Source organism: Nicotiana attenuata, unplaced genomic scaffold (genome assembly GCF_001879085.1).
Source record: "Nicotiana attenuata strain UT unplaced genomic scaffold, NIATTr2, whole genome shotgun sequence".
Taxonomy (NCBI): Eukaryota; Viridiplantae; Streptophyta; class Magnoliopsida; order Solanales; family Solanaceae; genus Nicotiana; species Nicotiana attenuata.
In genome coordinates this window covers 766666-788251 of record NW_017670395.1, presented here as the reverse complement: position 1 = coordinate 788251, position 21586 = coordinate 766666, and the positions used below count along the sequence as shown (strand labels likewise).

The following is a 21586-nucleotide window of genomic DNA, read 5'->3' as shown; positions in this document are numbered from 1 at the left end:
GTTTCATCACACGTTATCAGCACGAGACTCTAACCAATTGAGTAGAAGTTTTGGGTTGAGTATAATGATTGTCAATTATTCCATGAACTTCCTTCATGATTAAATTCTGGATTTAAGGTAAGTATTTTACTTTATTTTTTTCTTTTAAATTATTGAAATTCTATAATTTGATTTTATATACAAGCAAAGACGATAAATTTTGATTGTAACTCTAATGGAGTTTGAAAGACATTATAACCACCCAAAGTGGTAAAGTTTATATGCCTTGCCATGATCAAATTCATGTATGATTATGGGTACAAAAATTGAAAATTCGTCCCATTGAATTTGCTCCATTCTCATTCCCTTAATAGAATGTGATAGCAGTATGTGATAAGTCTGAAAGAAGACAAAATTATTACTATGAATGTATCAATGAATATGGACGTGACAATAGACGAAATTATAATCGTCATCATTTGTGGTAATGAGAACAATAAGGATTCTCAAAATAATCTTTCACTCTGTGAAAAATATTTGTCATCGATTTGACATGAGATTTTATAAAGCACATATAAATGATTATGGTCCATTCATGATGTGAATGTGACAACATGTGAATTTTGAATACATAATCATTCTTGAAGAATATGAACGTGCTAGTGGTAGTGAATATACCGCACTCACCTCTAAAAGGAGGTTTGAGATGATATAAGAAAATAATGTCATTATTATGGCATGAATGGTCATTGGTCACGTACCTATTGTACGCCAAAATATTTTGGCATTGTGATTGTTAAAAGACAACGGTAATGCAAGAAACAGATCTTGCACATAATTTTGACCATAACCATAATGGTATAACTTTCTCTTTAAAAGAGATATTCACCATATTGATGTTGATGAATATGTGGTAGTACCAAATTGATTGAGAGCTCTGGAAGAGCCAATTATTACTATTTTGGAGAAACACAATTGATTACCAATAAGGTATTGTGTTGTAGTAAGTCTCAAAGAAACTTATTCAGTTTCCAAAGTATACGCGAAAGCGGTTGATCATGTTGAGACTATAAATAAAGGAAAGATTTAATATCTTCTATTACTACAACTTGTAGCGGGGTAATATGTATGTGCAAAGCTACCCGCTTTATTCTCCAATTTGTACTACACAAACAAAAGAATGCCACAATAAAGAGAAGTTTATTGATATAAAAACCCATATCATAATAAACTTGGAGTTTATTCATAATTGCACACATCATGTTGTAAACCTGAAGTTTATCAATATTGATAATTTACCCAGTTGGCATAATTGGTTTAGCCATGTTAATTCAAGTATGATGTGCAAAAATAAAAGAGAATTCACATGGGTAAATATTAAAGAACTAGAAAGTTCTTTACGAATTCTCTTACATTGCTTGTTCTCATTAATTAATAGACCAATTAAAATTGGGATTGAATCCCATAAATGCTGGAAATATCAAAGGTGAATATGGGTTCATTCACCTGCCATGTATACCACATAAGATGCATCTATGAGATGGTTACATGTGCAATTATTATTGACCCGCAACCTGGTGTTTGCGAGGTAACTTGCTCAATAATTTAATATAGATTTAAATTTCCAGATTTTTTATTCAAGATAGTTCTTCTTGATAAGTTGGTTTACATCACAGTTGGTTTAGCAAAATGATTTATTGAGTGCCTCCACTTAATAGCTAAACTATTGCTTATGAGAACACAGTTATCTATATCAGTTTGATATAGGTTATATACGAAAGTATATTACATTCTCCCCTCACAAGTGGTTTCAGGGTCAGGAACCAAATAATTCTATCTCATTATTATTGATGTGCGGTGTATATTTTGATTAACACCATAACGCACAAAGATGGGTTCTCAAAGTTGAGGAAACAAGTTAGTTTTTCTAACATGAGGGGGAAACAGGATACAACAGTTGAGAAAAAGTTACATGGAATGAATTATCATTTATACATCTAGATTCCCGAATAAAATAATATGAACTTGAAGTTCATAAAAGGATAATTCATGTGCAATTTATTGCAAAGCATGCCAGACGCATTTGCTGACCCAAAGAAAGTAACTATATTCTCATTGCAAATGCTCCTATTAGAATAAGTCCTAGAAGGACAAAGTCTATAGTACGCTTAAAGCATATAGACAAATCGGTTTCAAATAAACTTCTTGATAAAGAAGATGAGCAAATGATCAAAATGATCATAATAAAGGAGGCAAGTGATCTAGAAGATCACATGACATAACACTTCATAAAATCTCAAGAGAGATTGAGGTACTTGAAAATATGAATGAAGAGATCTCTATGTTATGTCTTTATGAAAAAAATATTGAACTGATATAAAATATTTGTCGACGACATCTATGATAGCGCTAAATATATATATGAGGATCTTAAGTCTGAAGAAACAATTCAAATAGAATTGGTTTCATATGAAAGCCATGTAGTTTTGAACATGTAGTTCAAACACTTGAAAGTATAAGTCAATGATATGTGCAACCAGTTTTCAATATCTTATATGTCTAGCATGACATGAAAACTTGATATGCATCTAAAGTTTGTTATATGGCTTATATGACAATCCATGAAGGATTTAAGTTGCTTGAAGCATATACAATTCTTGATCTTGAAGTACCACATCCTCAGTGCAATTTGTGCATATATGTATCTTGTTATAATTATAAGCATGATAATATGATAGCAAGAATACCTCTATGGAGCTATTGAAAAGCCATTCCACGGCATTATATGAAGACATTATATATCTATCAAGAATGATGATTTCAAGGTGCAAAATATTCATTCAAGTTAATATGGCTAATTTATTTATCAAATCTACACCAACGATCTATTGAAGATGGTGCACAAGATTGGAATGTGAAGTCTTAAGGATGTGAATTGATGCTCTCATCAGGGGGAGTTAATACGCGTTGTACTCTTTTTTCCTTACAAGGTTTTGTCCCACTGGGTTTTCCTTGCAAGGTTTTTAGCGAGGCAACCAAAAGGCGTACTGTTAGATATGTGTACTCTTTTTCCTTCTCTAGAATTTTTTTCCCACTGGGTTTTATTTTAGTTGAGGTTTTAACGAGGCACATTATCTTTTGAATAGACATTCAAGGGGGAGTGTTATAAATAGAATTGTATTTATGGTGAATGTCTATATTTAGAGAGATTCTAGGGTTCATTGCTTGGTGGCTAAGTCACCCTCTCCCTATAAGTTGAGGGTTCTATTCCATTGTAATTCATCCCAATATCAATAAGAATTCTCTCTCTCTACTTTTCTCTGCAATACTCTTCTTCTTCTTTTATTGTTTCATCACACGATCGAATTTATTGTTTATTGATTTTAATCGGCATATATAAATTATATATACTTAAGATTGACGGCTATTTTTATTAATTCTCCAAAATCATTTGTTGGTTTAGTTTGTTTGAATTTTTGAAGACGGAGTTTGAATCAACACAACCGGCACCCATAAATCTTCTAATCTCATCCCATATATTTGTTGTCTTCCCAGACCTAGCGACGAAAACAGAATTTTCACCAAATGAATTCAAAATAAATAAATAAAATAAATATTCAAAGAATCTAAGGGAATCACCTAATATATATCATTAAAAATAATTAACCTTATATACGTAATTTTCGACGAACGAGGTTTGACTAAATTAACCTTCTTCTGCCTATCTAGCCCCCCTACCCAAGCCCCCCAAAAGGAAAAAGAACAAAATAAGTATTAGAGTATATTATATTATTTTTTTTACTTTATAGGGAAAAAGAATAAGTCTTGATTAATGATATTCTGTGAGTTAGAGGTGTACATTGATCGGGTTGATTAGGTTTTCATCAAATCAAACCAAACCAACTATATTAGTTTGGATTGATTCGATTTTGTCGGATTTTTCAGGTTTTTCGATTTTTTTTTGTTACATGCATATTATGTCAATCTTACTTCGTTAAAGTTACAGATAAAGTTTTGATAAGTGAATATATGTTTATTAAAAATTTAGAAAACTGACAAAGATATGATCTATTAAAATACTCTTACGAGAGAATTTTTTTAGCAACACATGATAGTTATTTTCTTAGTTATCTAATAATAATTTTTCGTTGATGTACCTTTTCAAGGTTAACGGAATTTATAATTAAGCATAAAATCAATATAAAACCTAAATAATGATATGTTCTATTTGATTTTAAAATTATTAAATTACCATTTCAAATTCGAAAAAGGTATAAGAATTTAACAGATTTTGACATGTGAATATGAGAGAGATTAACGCATTTTAATAACACTTGATAAGAAAGTGATGATACAACTCATTTTTAACGTAAATAAATATGGTTGCACTTCATAATTTTATTAAATACTATATCCCATTAGAGAATCTCATAGTTTTATTAAATATTTAGTAAACCCCAGGAGAGCTTCCCTTTATGTGTCGGTGCCAAGTGCTATTCTCTAGTATAGGTCATAGGGGTGTTGAAATCAGACTGAAAAATCAAATTAAAAAAGAGCTAACAAGAAAGTTAAGAAGACTATTAATAATAAAGTTTGAGGAAAGTCCTTGTACCAAAAGCTAGGAACATGAGAAGGAAAGAAGAGAAATAAGATCATAAACAAGCGTTGACAGGAGATAATGAGATCAAGAAAAGATAAAGAGGTTATTTCACTACTGAAAAATTGGTCTATGGTAACGGTTGTAAAACCGTCCCCACAGACTGCCAAACCATTGGCGTAGGGATTTTGGAACGGTTTACAGACCGTCACATCAGCCGTCGTACCCATAGGTCTATTGGACCGGTTCTTGCAACGGTTTTCATCGTCGTGACAATAGATACGTCTATCGCAACGGTTTTCCCTTTCTCTGTTGGAACGGTTAATTTTTTCAATTGTTACGGTTTTAAACCGTTACTATATTGTTTATACAACGGTTTTTAACCGTTGCCATATTATTTAAAGAAACACTTATGTAAGCTATTGCTACGGCTATGTAGGATATAGCAACGGTTTCTTTAAGCTATTGTAACGGTTACATTTGTATTTGGAACGGTTTGTAGATCATTTTGGAACAGTTTATGGGACCTATGGCAACGGTTTATGTTGCCTACTGGAACGCCATTTGTATCCTATTGTAACGGTTCTGGTAGGCTATTGTATGAGTTCAGTTAAAACGAAAATATAGCACCTATTATAAATAAATATTTATACATATAATAAATTATAATAACACTAAAATTTAAATACATCATAGAATGAAACTATTAATAATACAAAATTATCCATCAAGTAAATAATATCCATAAAGCAAATGTTCTACCTCATGAGTGCATAAGTTTAGTACATTTCAAGAGTGTAAATAAGTTTCAAAAAATATTGGTAACAAAAGATTCCTAGAACATTCATCGATAACAATTCAAAATTCATCTCAAGTAAGGTCTAGTTCTTCATCGTCTTCATCATCCATTTCTTGATTTACTCCACCTACAAAAGAGGATAAATAAAGTTATTACCCTTCAACAGAACCCGGTCTAAGAATACTCAAGCATTTAACTGTTAGATGGAACATACACTAAGCTCATCATATTTATATGTACAAGAAAATCAATAAACATAGTCTGAAACGTCAATCTTGAAAAAGAGCATCGACCACATTCAAGTTTTGTTTACAAATTCCCAGTGAAGAAACAGAAATATATGAACAAATAAATAAAGATTCAGAACTTAAAACTTCATTAGACAAAAGCATTCATGCATTTGCATTGCTTCATCATTCCAGGGCTAATAAGAAATCAAACATGAAAAACCAACATCCTTTAATTTGCATTAATTAAATACTTCCCAAATTAAATGAACCCTCAAGTTCATCACCTATTATGCATCTAGTTGCCACTTGGAAGTTTTAAGGATGTCTTCCTTAGCCTTTTTCAAATGCTTATCACACATAAATTTTGCTAAAAGGAGCACTTTCTCTTCCGGTTCAAGCCGCATCCACTTTTCATCAATGACCTTATCTATCTCTGCTATGGACTTATTTTCTAGGTCTATGCCCATATATAAGCCTTGCCAGCAGAATTCATAAACTAGCCGAAATGACTTCTTCAACTGCATTTATGAGGAGATGTGTTACTGCATGAAGAAACTTACAGACAGGAAAAGCTTAGTTTCAACCTCCTAAATCTGAGAGAGTAAACACTTGACCTAAGTGTAGAGAATAGAAGAAAGTGTGCACCAATCAACCTAGCAGCACCTTTTCAAGATGCATGTACAACACAAATCCGCTTAAGTCATGCTACATTCAAAAGTTTTCTTCCAACTGTAGGGGAAAAAAATCAGGTAAAATCACTTGATGCCTTTTGTTATACTTGCGTATAAGTACTCAACATGATCAGCAATTGGTATCGAACCCAATATCTTTTTATATCAATGGTTTACCAGCGATACCAAGCACATAATTCTACTTTGTCACCTTCTAGGCCTAATGAGTTGTGACAAGATTAAATTATTGACTAATCCAGGCCAGTCGCCTGAAGCTCCTTAGAAAGCAAAGGTTTAGCTAGGAATACTAAAAGGACCTCAAAGTTTAGCAATATCTACAGGAATCTCACTTTCCAAGAATGTATTTTGAGACAAATCAAGAACCAAAAGTTTAGTGGAGTACCAAGAACCACCGGAAGTTCACCTGAGAGCAAATTGCTACCAAAGTTAAGACCTTTAAGCTCTTTTAATGACCCTATGCTTTCTGGATTCTTCCTTCAAGATGGTTTCTACTTAAGTCAACAACTTTGAGTGAACAAAACTCAGAAATCTTTTCAGGAATAGTATCCCAAATGAGATTGTTGCTAAGATTCAGAGTTTCTAATGAACCACACTGTGAGAGATGTAGAGGTATAGGCTGACCTTGATTGCTACCAGCAGATGGTCGACTATTTAGTTGAACAACAGCTTGTTGTGCAGAGGAAGCATCTACAGGTGAACGTGCACTGAGCTTTAACATGTCAGGATCAAGTCGCAAATCTGGGTTCAAACGCTGAAGTCGTGCGATGACGTTCATTGTAATATTTTGTTCCATAGCATCCTTGTTCGTTCAACTTTTCATGCATTCTTTGTTGCATCCTCTTTTCCATTTCCTCTATTTTCTGCTGCATCCTCTCATCAGCATCTGAAGAAGATCCAAGATTCCCTTTTTGCCCTTTTAACAAAGTCTTGGTAACCCCTCGTCCATACAATCTAACGCGACCTGGATGTTCATGTCCCATGACTGAAGCAAAAACGTCAACTGAATGACTTCCATTTTCACTTTCTTGAGTTGATTGTATCCTCTCCATTTCAGCCTACAAACCAAATACGAGAGAAAAGAGTTTTAAGTAACTAAAATTGAATCAATAATTAAGAATAAATACATAATCACGACAAACTTTAAATTAGAAATCTCGTACAATTTTACTAATCGTATTGTCATATGAGCTTTTGTATACTCGGCCAAGTTTTCTTTTTCTTGTAGCCACAAAGATGTCCTTACTTGACAGAGTATCTGAAGTATCAGAGATTTCCTTCTTTTTTCCTAGTTACATGAAAACAGGTATAAGAATCTTTCCATATAAAGTTCGCAAGTTCATAATTTAAAAAAAATAAGAAAGATAAAATATCAAACCTCGCGAATTAGAGCAAAAGGTGTTCTGCCAGCAGTGTGTGGACATTTCAACTTACTTCGATTCTCTATATTGGTTTCGGACATGTTCTTCAAATAAACGAGTCAACCAATAGCAACCAACAGTTATGCCTATTACCCACATCAAGGCCCAAGACTACACTCATAGTATTAAAGCTTCCTTGATTAAGAGGTTGAATGGGAGCAACAGTAAGGAATGCATCATCCTCTTTGGAGAAACTGATGATGAATGAAGAGAAAGAGACATTGGCAACAGTAAGGAATGCATCATCCTATAACCTGTTAAATTTTATAATTTCATACGACTAAGGTAGAATCAAGTTAAAATATTACAAGACTGAGAAAATCTTTAAAATAAATGGTATGATAAGCAACAAATTAGTTTTGTAATTCATTACAAGTAGTCAACAGCTCAGTATTCATAACTGGTTCTTCTTCCAAATCCTACTCCCAGATCATCAATTATAGCTTTTAAAAATGGTTTACTATAAGATCTATCAACTTGTTTGCAATTAGACATAACCTAACAGTTTTGCCATAATAAAATGAGAAAGTGAAGTGCTGCACATTAAAGATATTCATATACTTTCTCACAGATGTAAAGGCCAAGTATAGAAGAATTCTGTTTTCCTCCAAGCCACTGATATCATTGCAACTTTATTCCTAATATGTAATAGCAATAGGATTTCATCAGAGAAATTTTGGAAATGGCTCTTCTCAAGCATTTCCTCCAACAACCAACCAACAATCCTATGATTTCGTATAATCCAACCTTCTGGGAAAGAACAGAAGGTAAAAAAAAAAATTTGCCAGCATTTCGCTACTATTTGGACGTTGAAACAGTGAAAGAGAAAAAGAAGAAGAAGTCAGAAGAAGAAGAGAAGAAGTCAGAAGAAGAAGAAGAGAAAATCATCACATACCTGTTGCTGGAATATCTGCTGAAGAACCCTAGTCGTAGAGACTCTCAGATGCTCTGCTGGTTGTGTTTAATAAAAGAACACTGAAAACCCTTCTTTTTTAATTAAATAGGCTAGCAGCTGTTTAAAACAAAGAAGCGCTCGCTTCGGTCGCTTCGCTTCGCTTGGTCGTTTCTCGCTTTTTAGTGGGAAGCGGTCGCTTTTTCCTACCTGATTCGCTTCACATGGCAGAAGCGAGGAAGGGGTCGCTTCCCTTCGCTTCTCGCTTTAAGCGAGGAAGCGACCGCTTTCTCTAACACCGCTTCAAGATTGTCTGTTCTTTGACATCAGAATTCTAATAATATTGTACTATGTGTTTTCATATCACTGTTTTTAGTACTGAAATTCATTAAGAATGGCAGGAGAATGAGCCCACCATATGTACATATACCATCTCCATTCACAATACGTTATATAAAGGACAAGCTCAAACACAAAAAGTACCAAATTTTTTCAAAGATAACCATTTAATTTCTCCCCTTAATTAGCTTCAAGACTCAAATAAGAATGGGGGAGAGAGAGCAAGTCAGACCATTAGCTCCAGCGTCAGCAACAAAATAGAAATATGGAACAAAGAAACAAGACCAATCGATAACCAATTAGAGTATCTATTCACCACATTTTACTCAATCAAGTAATTTGCAAGAACAATTATCAAACAGGCTGCAATGAGCCACTGATACATGCAAAGATGAACACAAATTAAAACTTAAAGAAGATCAATATCCTATGCTTAGTATATACATTACAGTTTCACAACCAAAACTGTAGTGTTCGGTAATATTTTACTTATAATTCTTTTGACTCAGGCACCAAAAAATAATTATGTTAAAACAAGACAAGAGATTCTGGATGTAATTACCTTGTGTGGATCGGAGTTCCAATATTTAAGAAGATCCTTAAAGTGAGATTCCGGAACATCTACTGGCCTATTCTCCATTCGAAGCTCATCATTCTCATAGGCTGTGAAGTGGGTTGCCTTCATTTGACTCTTATACTTTCTCCAAGCACTACAAACTGAATCAAAAATCCATTGTTTCGCCTCGTCAAGAATGTCATATTTTTCCTACAAATTTAGTGCAATTGGGTTAGTATAAGAAATAAGAAATATCATTCATGTTTATTGGACATTGGAAACTCCATACCTTGATATATTTCCACATATCATCTTTTGTGTCTAGTTTCCTCCAATTAAATACATTAAGAGGACAAAAAGTCCCATTCCTTGCCAATGTGCCGAGGAAGCTACCCAACTCTTTTACAACCTCTTTAGTAGGACCAACGGGTTGATTATACTCATTTAGAGTGATTATTTTACGCTCCTTTCTACCATGAACATTTGGCATTTGAGTACGACCTCTTTTTCTTTTTGGCGAGGAGGGGCCTGCAATAGTACAAAACAAAGATAATCATTAATCACTATTTTTAGTTAAGTTTATGATTAAAATTTATATATATTTGCCTTGTTCCTCAATTTGTTCAACTGCTTCATGAGTGGTAGAATCATCAGATCGTTCATGTACTCCCTGTGATGCAGGAGTGATGGAATCCATATTCGCTTGTTGCACTTGTTCATGTACTCCTTGTGTTGCTGAAGAGGTGCAATTCTGTGGCACTTGCTGCACTTGTTCTTGCAATTGAGATCCACCTTCGGATTGCCGTTCTTCATTTGCAGTTGATCTTAGAGCTTTCAGGGTTGTTTTTGTTGTCAACAACGAAACCTTTTGGTTTCGCAAAGATGAAGGTAATCCACCTTCTGATTGTCGTTCTTCATTTGCATTTGACCTTGTAGCTTGGAAGGTTCTTTTTGTTGTCAACGACGAAACCTTTTGATTTCGCAAAGATGCAAGTGATCCAGCTGGAATGCGGTTGGATATTTTCTTATTTTTGCTTGAGCACCCTTCTTGATTCATGAATATTCAAATATTTTTCAGATTCTGAAAAAGTAAACACAATATAGGTTAGCAAAATCAGCAAACATAGACAATAAGGATCAAACCACATGCAAACCAAATGTTGAAGTATGAACAACTGTGTAAATCTTCTTACAACAATGCACTGCTCCAGTAAATGTACTACCAAAAGGATCAAACCCCAATGTAGTTTCATCTTGATCTCCTCTCAACAAGACCATAAGTAGAGGAGGTAGCAACACCCATTTCAGTATTTGCTACAATGATCTTCTCTGATTCCTTCCACATTCCACTAACTGATACCAAAAGAACCCAAAATAAACAACACAAACACAACCATTACTCCTATATATTTGTAACCTAGACTTTTGTCTGGCTCCTTGATAAATGAAAATCTCCCCCACTTGTTATGTGAACCAGCTGACTCATAGACATGCTACAATTACAATTATAACCACAGAGGAGTGCACATTTTTCTGAAATGAAGTCAGCTACCATGTCGCTGATTATGCCAATAAGGTATTGAGAGCAGTTACTCTTTAAAAGACCATAAGAATTCATGCAACTCATCCTTTGTATCTGCAATCTCCTGGAAACTTAGAAGCAAGGCGAGATGCACCTGCATTAGTTGAACTATTTTTCTTTTTTAACTTACTGGCTAAATTCATATGATAACAGGATCAACCAGTAACCATGGTTGCATTAGTACTATTTACTCATATAATCTTATTCTCTCTACAAGCATTTTTATTTGTTCTAGTGCACCAAAATGTTAATATGTCTGAACCACAGGCATAAAGCAAAATTCAATTCTATTTTTCTTGGGTTGATCCTAAATCTGAATTGATGTCATGTTAGACAAAGAAGCTATACTGCTGTGATAAAAAGAACTGCTATTAGAAGTGGTAAGGTGCATCGTGTACATTCAACTTATCTATCACAACAACCCAGGCAACAATGAGGAGGAAAGAAAAGGCTCCCCCCCACCCCCTCTTGACATTCATACATTCTTGTGAAATATTGGTATAATTTCATGGAGGATAGAAATTACCAACTAAACCAAAGAAGACATGGGAGAAGGAACAGGCCTCAACAACCGAACAAAAGTATCCGAAATCTCTCTCAAATCCTGCAAAATTGAAGCATGGCAGAATAATTTTCTAAAGGATATAAATAAAAATAATCATAAAATATTTATAAACAAAAAAGCCATTATCACTCACTCAAAAAAAATAACTTAAAAGAATTTTATAATTTTGTTATTTAATCATCTGCTTCCATCCAGTCTCAATCAGTATCATCAAACCCATCCTCCTCCTCCGATGTTTCCACAATTGTATCATGTGAATTTTGTGCATGAGATGGAATATCAATGATATCAACGGGTACATCTTCTCTTGACCATCTAATGTCATCATCAACCAATCTAGATGAGGAACCAATATCATTATTAGGTTCCCGCCAAAATGTGTCTCCAATATTAGGACAATTCTTTTCCTCCAGATCATACAAATCAACAGGTACTTTACTTCTTGCATAATAAACATCTTTCTCAATTAGATCCTCCACATAAAAAACTTGATAAACTTATGATGCCAACACAAAAGGGTCATCTGAACTACATAATCTATTGAAGTACACCCGAGTTAACCCATAATCATCTATTTCATTACGAAACCAATCACATCTAAACAGTACAACACTAAAATAACCCCAATAATCAATCTCAATGATATCCTTAATCGCTCCATAAAAGATAACCTCGCCATCGATGAGATTTTGGTCCCTATCACTAGCAAAACTATCTGTTGTTGCCGATAAAGTCACTCCACTATTTTGAGTCTTGCCTCGGGAATCCCGTTCTTTAGTATGAAATCAATATCCATTAATAAAATATCCCGTATATCTTTTGGCTACTATATTAGTTCCTTTGGCTAGCCATATGTAATAATCTGGCAATACAATATTTTTAACTTTTTCTTTAAACCAATTGCTGAATTCCCGACTATGATCCCTCGCTCTTACCCATGCATTTGATCTACTATGATTAACAATTAAATTTTTATGTTCCCTGCAATCAAGAACATTTCAAGTTTAATCATATAATAAAGAAAAAATTATATAAAAATATAAATATTAATATAATTTATCTTACTCGATAAACTTTTCCATTTGTTCATCTCCAGTATTGAACAGAGCATATCGATGTTCTTCAAAGCATAACTGCGAATCCATGAGAAAAGTATTTTTTTTCTTACTTCCAATTGGATGGTCTATATTAGGGAATATAGGTGACAAATTTTGAGAGAACTCATCATCCACAGTTTAGTACCTACTAAATTTTGTCTTCAAGCCATCATGTAAATATCTCGAACAAAAAGTCAAGCACTCATCGGCCAAAAACCCATCTGCTATTGACGCTTCTGGACTAGATCGATTACGTACAAAGGCCTTGTACTTACATAGGTTCCTCTCAATGGGATACATCCAACGAAGATGAGCCGGCCCCCAAGCTTAATTTCATTCACCAAATGAATAGGCAAATGTGGCATTATGTCAAAAAATGTTGGATGGAAAATCTTTTCAAGGTCACATGTTATTTCAATAATTTTAGACTGCATTGTTTCAAGATCTCTTCGCCTTATGACCTTACTACATATAGCTCTAAAGAAATTTCCCAACCTAATCAAGGCTAATGAAACATTCTTGGGCAACACTTTTCTAACAGCAACCTAGAGCAAGTAATGCATTATAAAATGGGCGTCATGACTCTTGTACCCTGATATTTTCATCCCCTTCACTTGCACGCGTTCTGAAATATTCGAAGCACACCCTTTTGGTAATTTAGCATTTTTCATGACAGTACAAAACAAACTTTTCTTTTTTGGTTCCATGTAGAAACAAGATTTAGCCAAACTTATAGTTCCATCATTATTTATTCTTGGTTGCAGCTCCTTTCGTATCCCCATTTCTTGTAAGTCATAGCGAGATTTTTCATGATCCTTTAATTTTCCATCTATTTCTAATAAAGTCCCAAGCAAACTATCACATATGTTTTTCTCAAGGCAAATAAATTAACATAAACTAAGCAAATAATAAACAAACCCAAGAACTTGAAAGTATGGTTTGAACCACTCTACTGAAGTTTGCATAAACTCAAAAGAGAGAACAGGACAGCTGATCCATGAACCACTCTCCAAGGTGAAAATCACTAATTTTTTTGCTTTTGTTTTTATTTTAAGTAGAGGTATTTGGGAGCTTTTAGAATAACAAAGAGCTTTGAGTATTAGCAGAAGCAATTTTGGAGAAACAAAAATATAGTTTTTAAAAACTTGACCAAACACTAACTATCTTTTAAATTAATTAATCAAACAAAAATACTTCTCACCAAAAATAATTTTGAATAAAAGTACTTTCTCAAAATAAGCTGATTTTAGAAATTTCGGCAAACAAGCTATTAGTATCCTGTGTTATATCTTCAGATTTGTTTCTTTTAAAAAAAATTCTTTATTCACACACAACAAAAGGTGTTTCGATATAGCTTATATGCTGGTTAAAACACTTTTTACGACTTATCTATAAACTCCAAAAATGCTTATAAGACAAAATCAGCAACAAGTTATAGTTCAATCACACTCAACTTTAGTTTTTCTCACTTTTGGTTGGCTAGAGGAAGAAAGGAAGGTTGTGCTCCTAAAACATTAAACAATATACAGTGGAATTGGCACTAAAACTTGGAGGAGTTTTCAATTAGCTTCAGTCCGTTTTTTCTCGTCCAACCAATTTAATAACTTCAACATGAATGTCCAGACAGTTTGAATAATAAGATTGAAACACTCAAAGCGAGCATCAATTCAAGGTTGAGTTGACAATATGCATTACTAAATAGTTTATCTTCCCTCATCATTGCAAAACTATCACAAGACAGTCTCTCCAACCTACAAAGTGACCGACCATTCAATACAACCAATTAACAATTTGATCACAAATTCTCTAATGAACTCTCCCATTAAACCATCAATGTTGTATTCTGATTAGGCTTATTTTTATGTTCAGGAGACGAGAGAATTGAAATAGTCCAACAAAAAGAATGACAGCAAGTTGAAGCACCCAAACAACCACGAAATATTTGCTTCAAAAGCTCAGGAGACAATGTGCTCCTATAAGAAGTGAACCTAGTTGCTGCAGCAAAAGGTAACCTCCAAACAATAACTAATAGCAGTAGTTCATATACTTAAACCACTTGAATTATAGTGCTTAAAAATCTAAGGTTTTCACCCATTATACAGTACGAGAAGATCCAACCACAAGAGGAGCCCAACTAAACAAGATCACAAACAATTACCATTATACAGATAAAACTAATTCAGTAGCATAAAAAGCAGAAACTTCAGATGGGTTAAGGGTGGAGGGGACGACCATTATCAGCACAATATTCCTCCAGAAAAAAGTTCACAGAACAACAAAGATTGTGTATTTCCAATCAATAACAGTACATCGCTCAAATACCTCAAAAATAAAATTAAAATAAATTAATCCACCAGTAAAGGAACTTACGATGATATCTATTCCACAGCTACCCAGCAACAAATTCTTCTTCAGTGAGGAATGAAATAGGCGAATTAGGGCTCAACTGTTGAGAAATTGCAAAATCAGTAAAAGAAGAGCATGCGAAAGAAATCAGAAATTTATGAGAATCGAGAAAAAACCTTGAATTAGGGATCTGTGGAACTTGACATGTTAGCCGAGCTTAATCGAGAAAAAAACCTAAACTTATTGGATGGTTCGAATTGTTTGAAGGAGCTGGTTGTTTATGGTGCGAATTAGGGCTCAACTGTTGAAAATTGTTTGCTGAGATTTGGTGCGTTTAACGGAGGTTGGCAGAGGGACTGTCACCGTCGTGGGACTGTCACCGGCTTAAGTGTCACTGGCGGTGGCGAGGTTTGGCAGAGAGCTTGGGTTTGTACTGGGCGTGAGCTTTGAGAGAGAGGTATATTTTTATCTTCTACTTTTAGTTAATTATAACTAGTACTATTACATAAAAAATCCAGATAAAAAAAGTAGAATGTAAATAATTTGGGGGTTTGGCGGGTTTCACGAAAATTTAGGGGGGGAAATAATTAAGAGGGATTAATAACCTTTCGTATTGATTTTTTTCCCAGATCCGTTGCAATAGATTCGTCTATAGGAACGGTTACAAGAAACGTTGCAAAAAAAAAAAGCTATGGGAACGATTTCTACACAAGGGCAACGTTTTTATGACTGAAGTGTACCGAATGTACCTATGACTTATTGGAACGGTTAAAACCGTTGCCATAAGGGCTCTATAGCAACAGTTTATGAACCGTTGCAAAAAATTCGTTCCCATAGGCCCATTTTCTGGTAGTGTGAGAATCTAGCTACTCATGCTTAAAACAGAAAAAATAGAAGAGGATATGATAATTAAACCCATATTAATAATTAAAATGATGAAATCAGTATTCAAAAAGCTCAAAATAGAAAAAGCTACTAAAGAGAGTAAAGAAAAACGTCTAATGTGGCTGCTGTGTCAAAACTTGACCCAAAAAAGCGAAACTCTTCTATTTATACAGAGCTGGAATTTTCAAATAAAAATATCCTTTCGGAGGTTCTGTGGCCGCACAATTCCATGTGTGTCCGCACTTTGCTTCATCCTGATAGGATTGGAATCTTGCGGCCGCACAATTTTGAACCGCGGCCGTATCTCTCTCTTTCTGCGGTCCGCACATTTCTGAGTGCGGCTGCACATGGCTGTTTGGCGGACCACACAAATGTAATTGCAACGCGTAGCTAATCTCCTATAAGTTATTCTGTAAAATCTACGGCTGCAGGTGATATTCTACGGTCCGTACTTTAAGCTTCTGTGTCTATTTTTGTCCTTGAGTTCAGATCACTCCTTCATGAGTTGGATTTCATCTTGGAGGTTCATTTTTCAATATTCCTGCAATTAAGCATATTTCACCAGTTTTCGAGAATACAATTAAACGCTTTTGGACTAAAACTAAAGCTAAAAGGCGCTAATAAGTAGTCAAAATTCCTACATATCAACTCCTCGAAACTTATGATTTTTCTTGTCCTCAAGCAAATAAGGTAATTTCCACCTTCACAAGTTAAGAGCTATTCCAGCTAATCAAAGATGTATCAACCACACATATATTGGGACCAACAATTACCCACAACACTTATGAATTACCAACAAGGCAATGATTTGAACTTTTAGGCACAAATAGTTCTAATGTGACACTTGAGCGTCAAGAGTTGACTTTATTAATCAAGGAATCTCTCTCTTACACGTAGTTCATTGTGGATCCCAAACTCCTCCTCCTCTACTCTCCGTTAGCGTATCTCACTTAAGAATGTAGCACTCAATTCAATGGTTTGTGAAAGGTTCACTCATTTCTCTCAAAAAAATGTCGCAAGCACGACTCTAAGTACCATAGGCTTGCCCCTCATGTAGATCACCACTAATGTAAGTTCACTCTGCTTGAAATCACGTAGGGCTTTTTCAGAATGCAATGAAGGCTTTTGGGCTAAGGTTGGATGTGTTGTAATAGAACAGATTCATCTTTTCTTAAGCACTCCATTTTCTCTTATCGGCTCATGGTTTGCCAACTCTTTGAGGCATTTTCTTTTCCTTATGGGAACTAGAGAGACTTAACATCACTCTTTCTTGGTCATGATATTCATTTTCTCCTTTGTTTTCTCCATGCTTTGCATCGTTACTTTTCTTTGAATCCCTTCAACTCTTCAACTTATTCACTTTCTTTTTGCATTTTTTTCTTTTTGTTCTTTCTTTCTCTTTCTTGCCTTTCCTTTTCTTCATTTCTTTACTCTTTTTGTGCCTTGATACCTTTTTCAAACTCCCCGTCTCTCCCCTAAACTTATGTTTTAGCCAATTGCTTCTCAAGAGTGTTAAGGAAAGCTCGGGTGCCAAGAGAGAGTCACTGCAAAACGGGTAAAGGCTTGTAACACATTTATCAAAGGAGAAACATTTTAGGCTCAATTGGGTTGACTAGGGATAACAACATTGGTGGGACATGGAAAATTTCAAGCGGGTCGAGGAGGGCCTACAATCAGTTCTCAAGCCAGGCAAAACATAAAATTTCGCCTAGAAACAGATTCAGGGCAAGTTCTAGACCATTCGCACGGGTACTTGAACTTGCAACAAAAACATCTTACCTCTCACACAACTGGTTTGTTAAACATGATAGAGTCGAGAGCCCACAACGACCATATTCAAGATTGAAAATCACTAATGGTTCGACTAAACCTCGATGATTACTTAAGTCAGCAAAAGAGTCAGAAGGTCACTAACTAGAGCTATTGCTTTCCAAGAACTTGTTCTTAATCATAAGCACGTAGTTAAGTATGTTGGTACCAAGCAAAGCATGTTTGACTCCTCGAGTCTGAGTCAATTAGGTTTTTTTATTCATAATTACTATTATTCTTCCCTAAACATCAAAAATAGACTCAATCCCTTAAGAAGGTTGTCACGCCATCCATTGTTGGAAAGAGTCACTCAGTTCACACAAAAACTACCTTTGGAAAGAACAACGACATTAAGAAAACCAAAGACTTATTGTCCGCTTAAACATAAAAAGAAACTACCAGATTAAAAAGAAGCTATTAGATTGAACAAGAAGCTACTGAATTAAACATTGACTAATAAGAAAACATAATAAATAAGCTACAAAGCAAGCCACTGAAAGCATAAATTAATATACATAATAAGAGAGGAAAAGAGAAAATATATACATCAATAGAGAGGGAGAGAAGAATATATACATAATAAAAAGAAAAAGGAAAATGTTATCAGTTATTACAAACCAAATGTCAAATCATCCAAATATCAAATAAACTCCACCCCTCCCTCCCCCCCCCCCCGACCCCGANCCAAACAGTCAAATCATCCAAATATCAATAAACTCCACCCCTCCCTTCTTACCCCCTCCCCCCCCCCGAATAAAATAAGAATTGTCCCCGATGCTTAACAAAATAAAAATAAGAAAGGGTAAGAGTAAAGAGGACTCCTAATGGGGATATTTTTTTTCACCATTATAATTTTCTGAAGTAGTAACTAGACTAAAAGTGCAAACTACTGTCTTTTTTCTCTTGGCGCACGTTAGGTGCTAACTAACCTGCGCCTCGCCAGAAATGGGAGGAAGAGGACGACCCAGGAAGAATGCTAGCAAAACTCTACTGGTAGAAAGGAAATTAACTGATCTTAGCACAAGGGAGCAAGGAAAACAATCATCAAAAGCTAAAGGGAAAATGTAGGAGGACGAAGATCTGGATCTAGAAAGTGATGATGAGCTGAATTGGCCAGATCTGAACAATACAAGAGCAAGCTTGACAACGCCGGTAAAGCCAATCACCATTGCGATGCCGATGATGAATACTGGAGCTAAAGGAACACATGCAAAAATGAGCTTAACTGGGCATGCGAGTACGAGCAGGCCACCAAGCAATGGAAAATTAAAAATTGATGAACCAAAAGAGCAGACCGGAGCTTCAACTGGAAGTGAGAAGAGCGTGCAAGAGCTGAAAGCACCACAGAATGGAAATGGGGAAAGGTCGTGGGCTGGGCTACTCAGTGAGAACAAACTTGCCGCCAAAGGTATGAACCTATCATATATCCCACCGGTGATACAGGATGGTGAAGTAGTTGTTCAATTGCTGGAAGAAGACATTGCTGAGGAACAACATAAGTGGAACCGAGCTCTAATCCTCTATATGGTAGGAAACACCCCAACAATTGGGGCGATTGAGCGATTCATAGCAAACCAGTGGAGTAAAGTCAGAACACCAAAGGTACCGTTCCACAACGACGGGTATTCCATAGTTTTGATGAACAATTGTGAAGAAAGAGATGAAGTAATTTTGAATGGACCATATACTATGAATAGTAGACCAATTATCATGTGACCATAGAAGGAGGGATTTGACTTTAGTGAGGAGATACTCAAAACCATCCCACTATGGGTAAAGTTCCCAACACTACCACTTAGCTACTGGAGTAATCAAGCACTAAGTAAAATAGGGAGTGGCTTAGGAAAGCCTCTCTATGCTGGTGCATGTACTACCATGGCAGATAGAGTCTCGTATGCAAGGATGTTAATAGAAATGGACATTACTAGACCCTTACCAGGATCAATAAATCTTCATGATCCTAAAGGAAAGGTGATTGAGCAGATAGTACAATATGATTGGAAGCCCTAGTATTGCCAATTATGCTGTCAAATTGGACACTCATGTAATGATAAACAGAGACAGAACAAAGAGGAGGGACAACAGAGAGGCAATAATCAAAAGCTAAAGAAAGAGTGGAGAATAATAAGGGTCCTTGATCCTAAGGTGGACAAAATTGATGCTCATGGAAGGTATCTGGAACAAATTGAACCAGATGGAGAAGCTGTGCCTAGGCAACAAGGAAAAGAGGAAGAATGGCAGGTTGCTAGAGGAAAATCCATCGATGAAGGAAATGGAAATCAACAGAGAGGAGGAAGTATACATTGGAAATGCTTTTAAAGCCTTAGTTGACACAGCCCAAAAAATTGTGCAGATGTCTGAAGCACAGGGGACAAGGGGACAGAGAAGAAGAAATGAAGGTGATAGGGATCTCAACATAAATACTTTAGCATGATGAATATTATAACATGGAATATTAGGGGTATGAATAAAGTCTATAAGCAAAAAGCACTAAAAAATTTCTGTAGGGAGAATAAAGTAGTACTAATAGCTATACTGGAGAATAGAGTGAAGGCTAACAAAGCTGAAGCAATAATGAGGAAGGTGTTTGGTAGTTGGCAATGGACTGCAAACTATGATGAGGCACCTGGTGGCAGGATTTGGATTATTTGGGACCAAACAAAGGTGGAGTTTGAGGTAAAACAAATCCATGAACAATACATAGCAGGACAGGTGGTTCTGAGGCAGTGCACCACTAAGTTCATATCTGTTGCAGTATATGGAAAACATAGCATACAAGACAGGAAGAGTTTGTTGACTGATTTGGAGAGAACTATGAGTGGAATACAAGACCCAAGCTTAATAATGGGAGACTTTAACAGCATCTTGTCCATAGAAAATAGAGTGATGGGGAATCCAGTCCAAGAGGGGGAAGTGATAGATTTCAGAAAATTCATAGCTGATGTTGGACTAGCTGAACTCAAAACAATTTGGAGAAATTACACATGGACAAACAACCATGTCCATAGTAGAATCGACAGAATACTTGCTAATGTAGAGTGGGTACAAAAGTGGCCTAATATGGAGGGAACTATTATGCAGCCAGGTTTCTCAGATCACTGCCCACTAATGGTAACAGTTGCTGAACCTACTGAGAGGGGAAAAAGACCATTCAAATTATTTAATTGCTTAGCATCCAACCATAAATTTGATGACATTGTTAGGGAATGTTGGATGAAGGGAAATAAAGGGAATCCAATGCTGAAGGTGTGGTACAAGCTAAAACAACTGAAAAAAGAGCTAAAGCAATTAAACAATGAGGAGTACACCAGTGTGGGGCCAAAGATCCAAGCAGCAAGGAACAAGTTGATGAACATACAAATGGGAATGGCATCTCCGGAAACTGATGATGAAATGATAACATTAGAGAAGGAGACAAAAGTTGAACTGGCAAAATGGCTGGAAGTGGAGGAAAGCATTATGAAGCAGAAGGCAAGAATCAAATGGCTAAAAGTAGGGGACTCTAACACAACCTACTTCCATGCTTGTGTAAAAAAACAGGTAGGCAAGAAACCACATAGGCAGACTGATGGATAACACAGGAAAGCTTCTACAAAGTGCTAAGGAGGTAGAAGAGGAGATTCTAAGCTTTTACAAAAAACTACTTGGTACAACAGCCCCAACACTACCAATAGTTGATCCAAATGTGATGCAGAATGGACACACTTTGAACATACAGCAACAAATGCAGCTAATCAGACCAATTACAAAAGAGGAAGTGCAAAAAGCATTATAGGGCATTGATGATAGCAAGGCACCAG

General features: G+C 35.5%; 1 protein-coding gene across 1 annotated transcript; it reads left to right on the top strand.

The window, feature by feature from the left end:
- Nucleotides 1-20360: 20360 nt before the first annotated feature.
- Nucleotides 20361-21362, top strand: LOC109238814. Its single transcript, XM_019405293.1, has one exon. The coding sequence runs from the start codon at nucleotides 20361-20363 to the stop codon at nucleotides 21360-21362; it is 1002 nt and encodes a 333-aa protein (XP_019260838.1).
- The last annotated feature ends 224 nt before the right edge of the window (nucleotides 21363-21586 follow it).

Coding starts and splice junctions, on each gene's coding strand:
- LOC109238814 (XM_019405293.1), top strand. CDS start 20,361: ATGAGGAAGGTGTTTGGTAGTTGGCAATGGACTGCAAACTATGATGAG.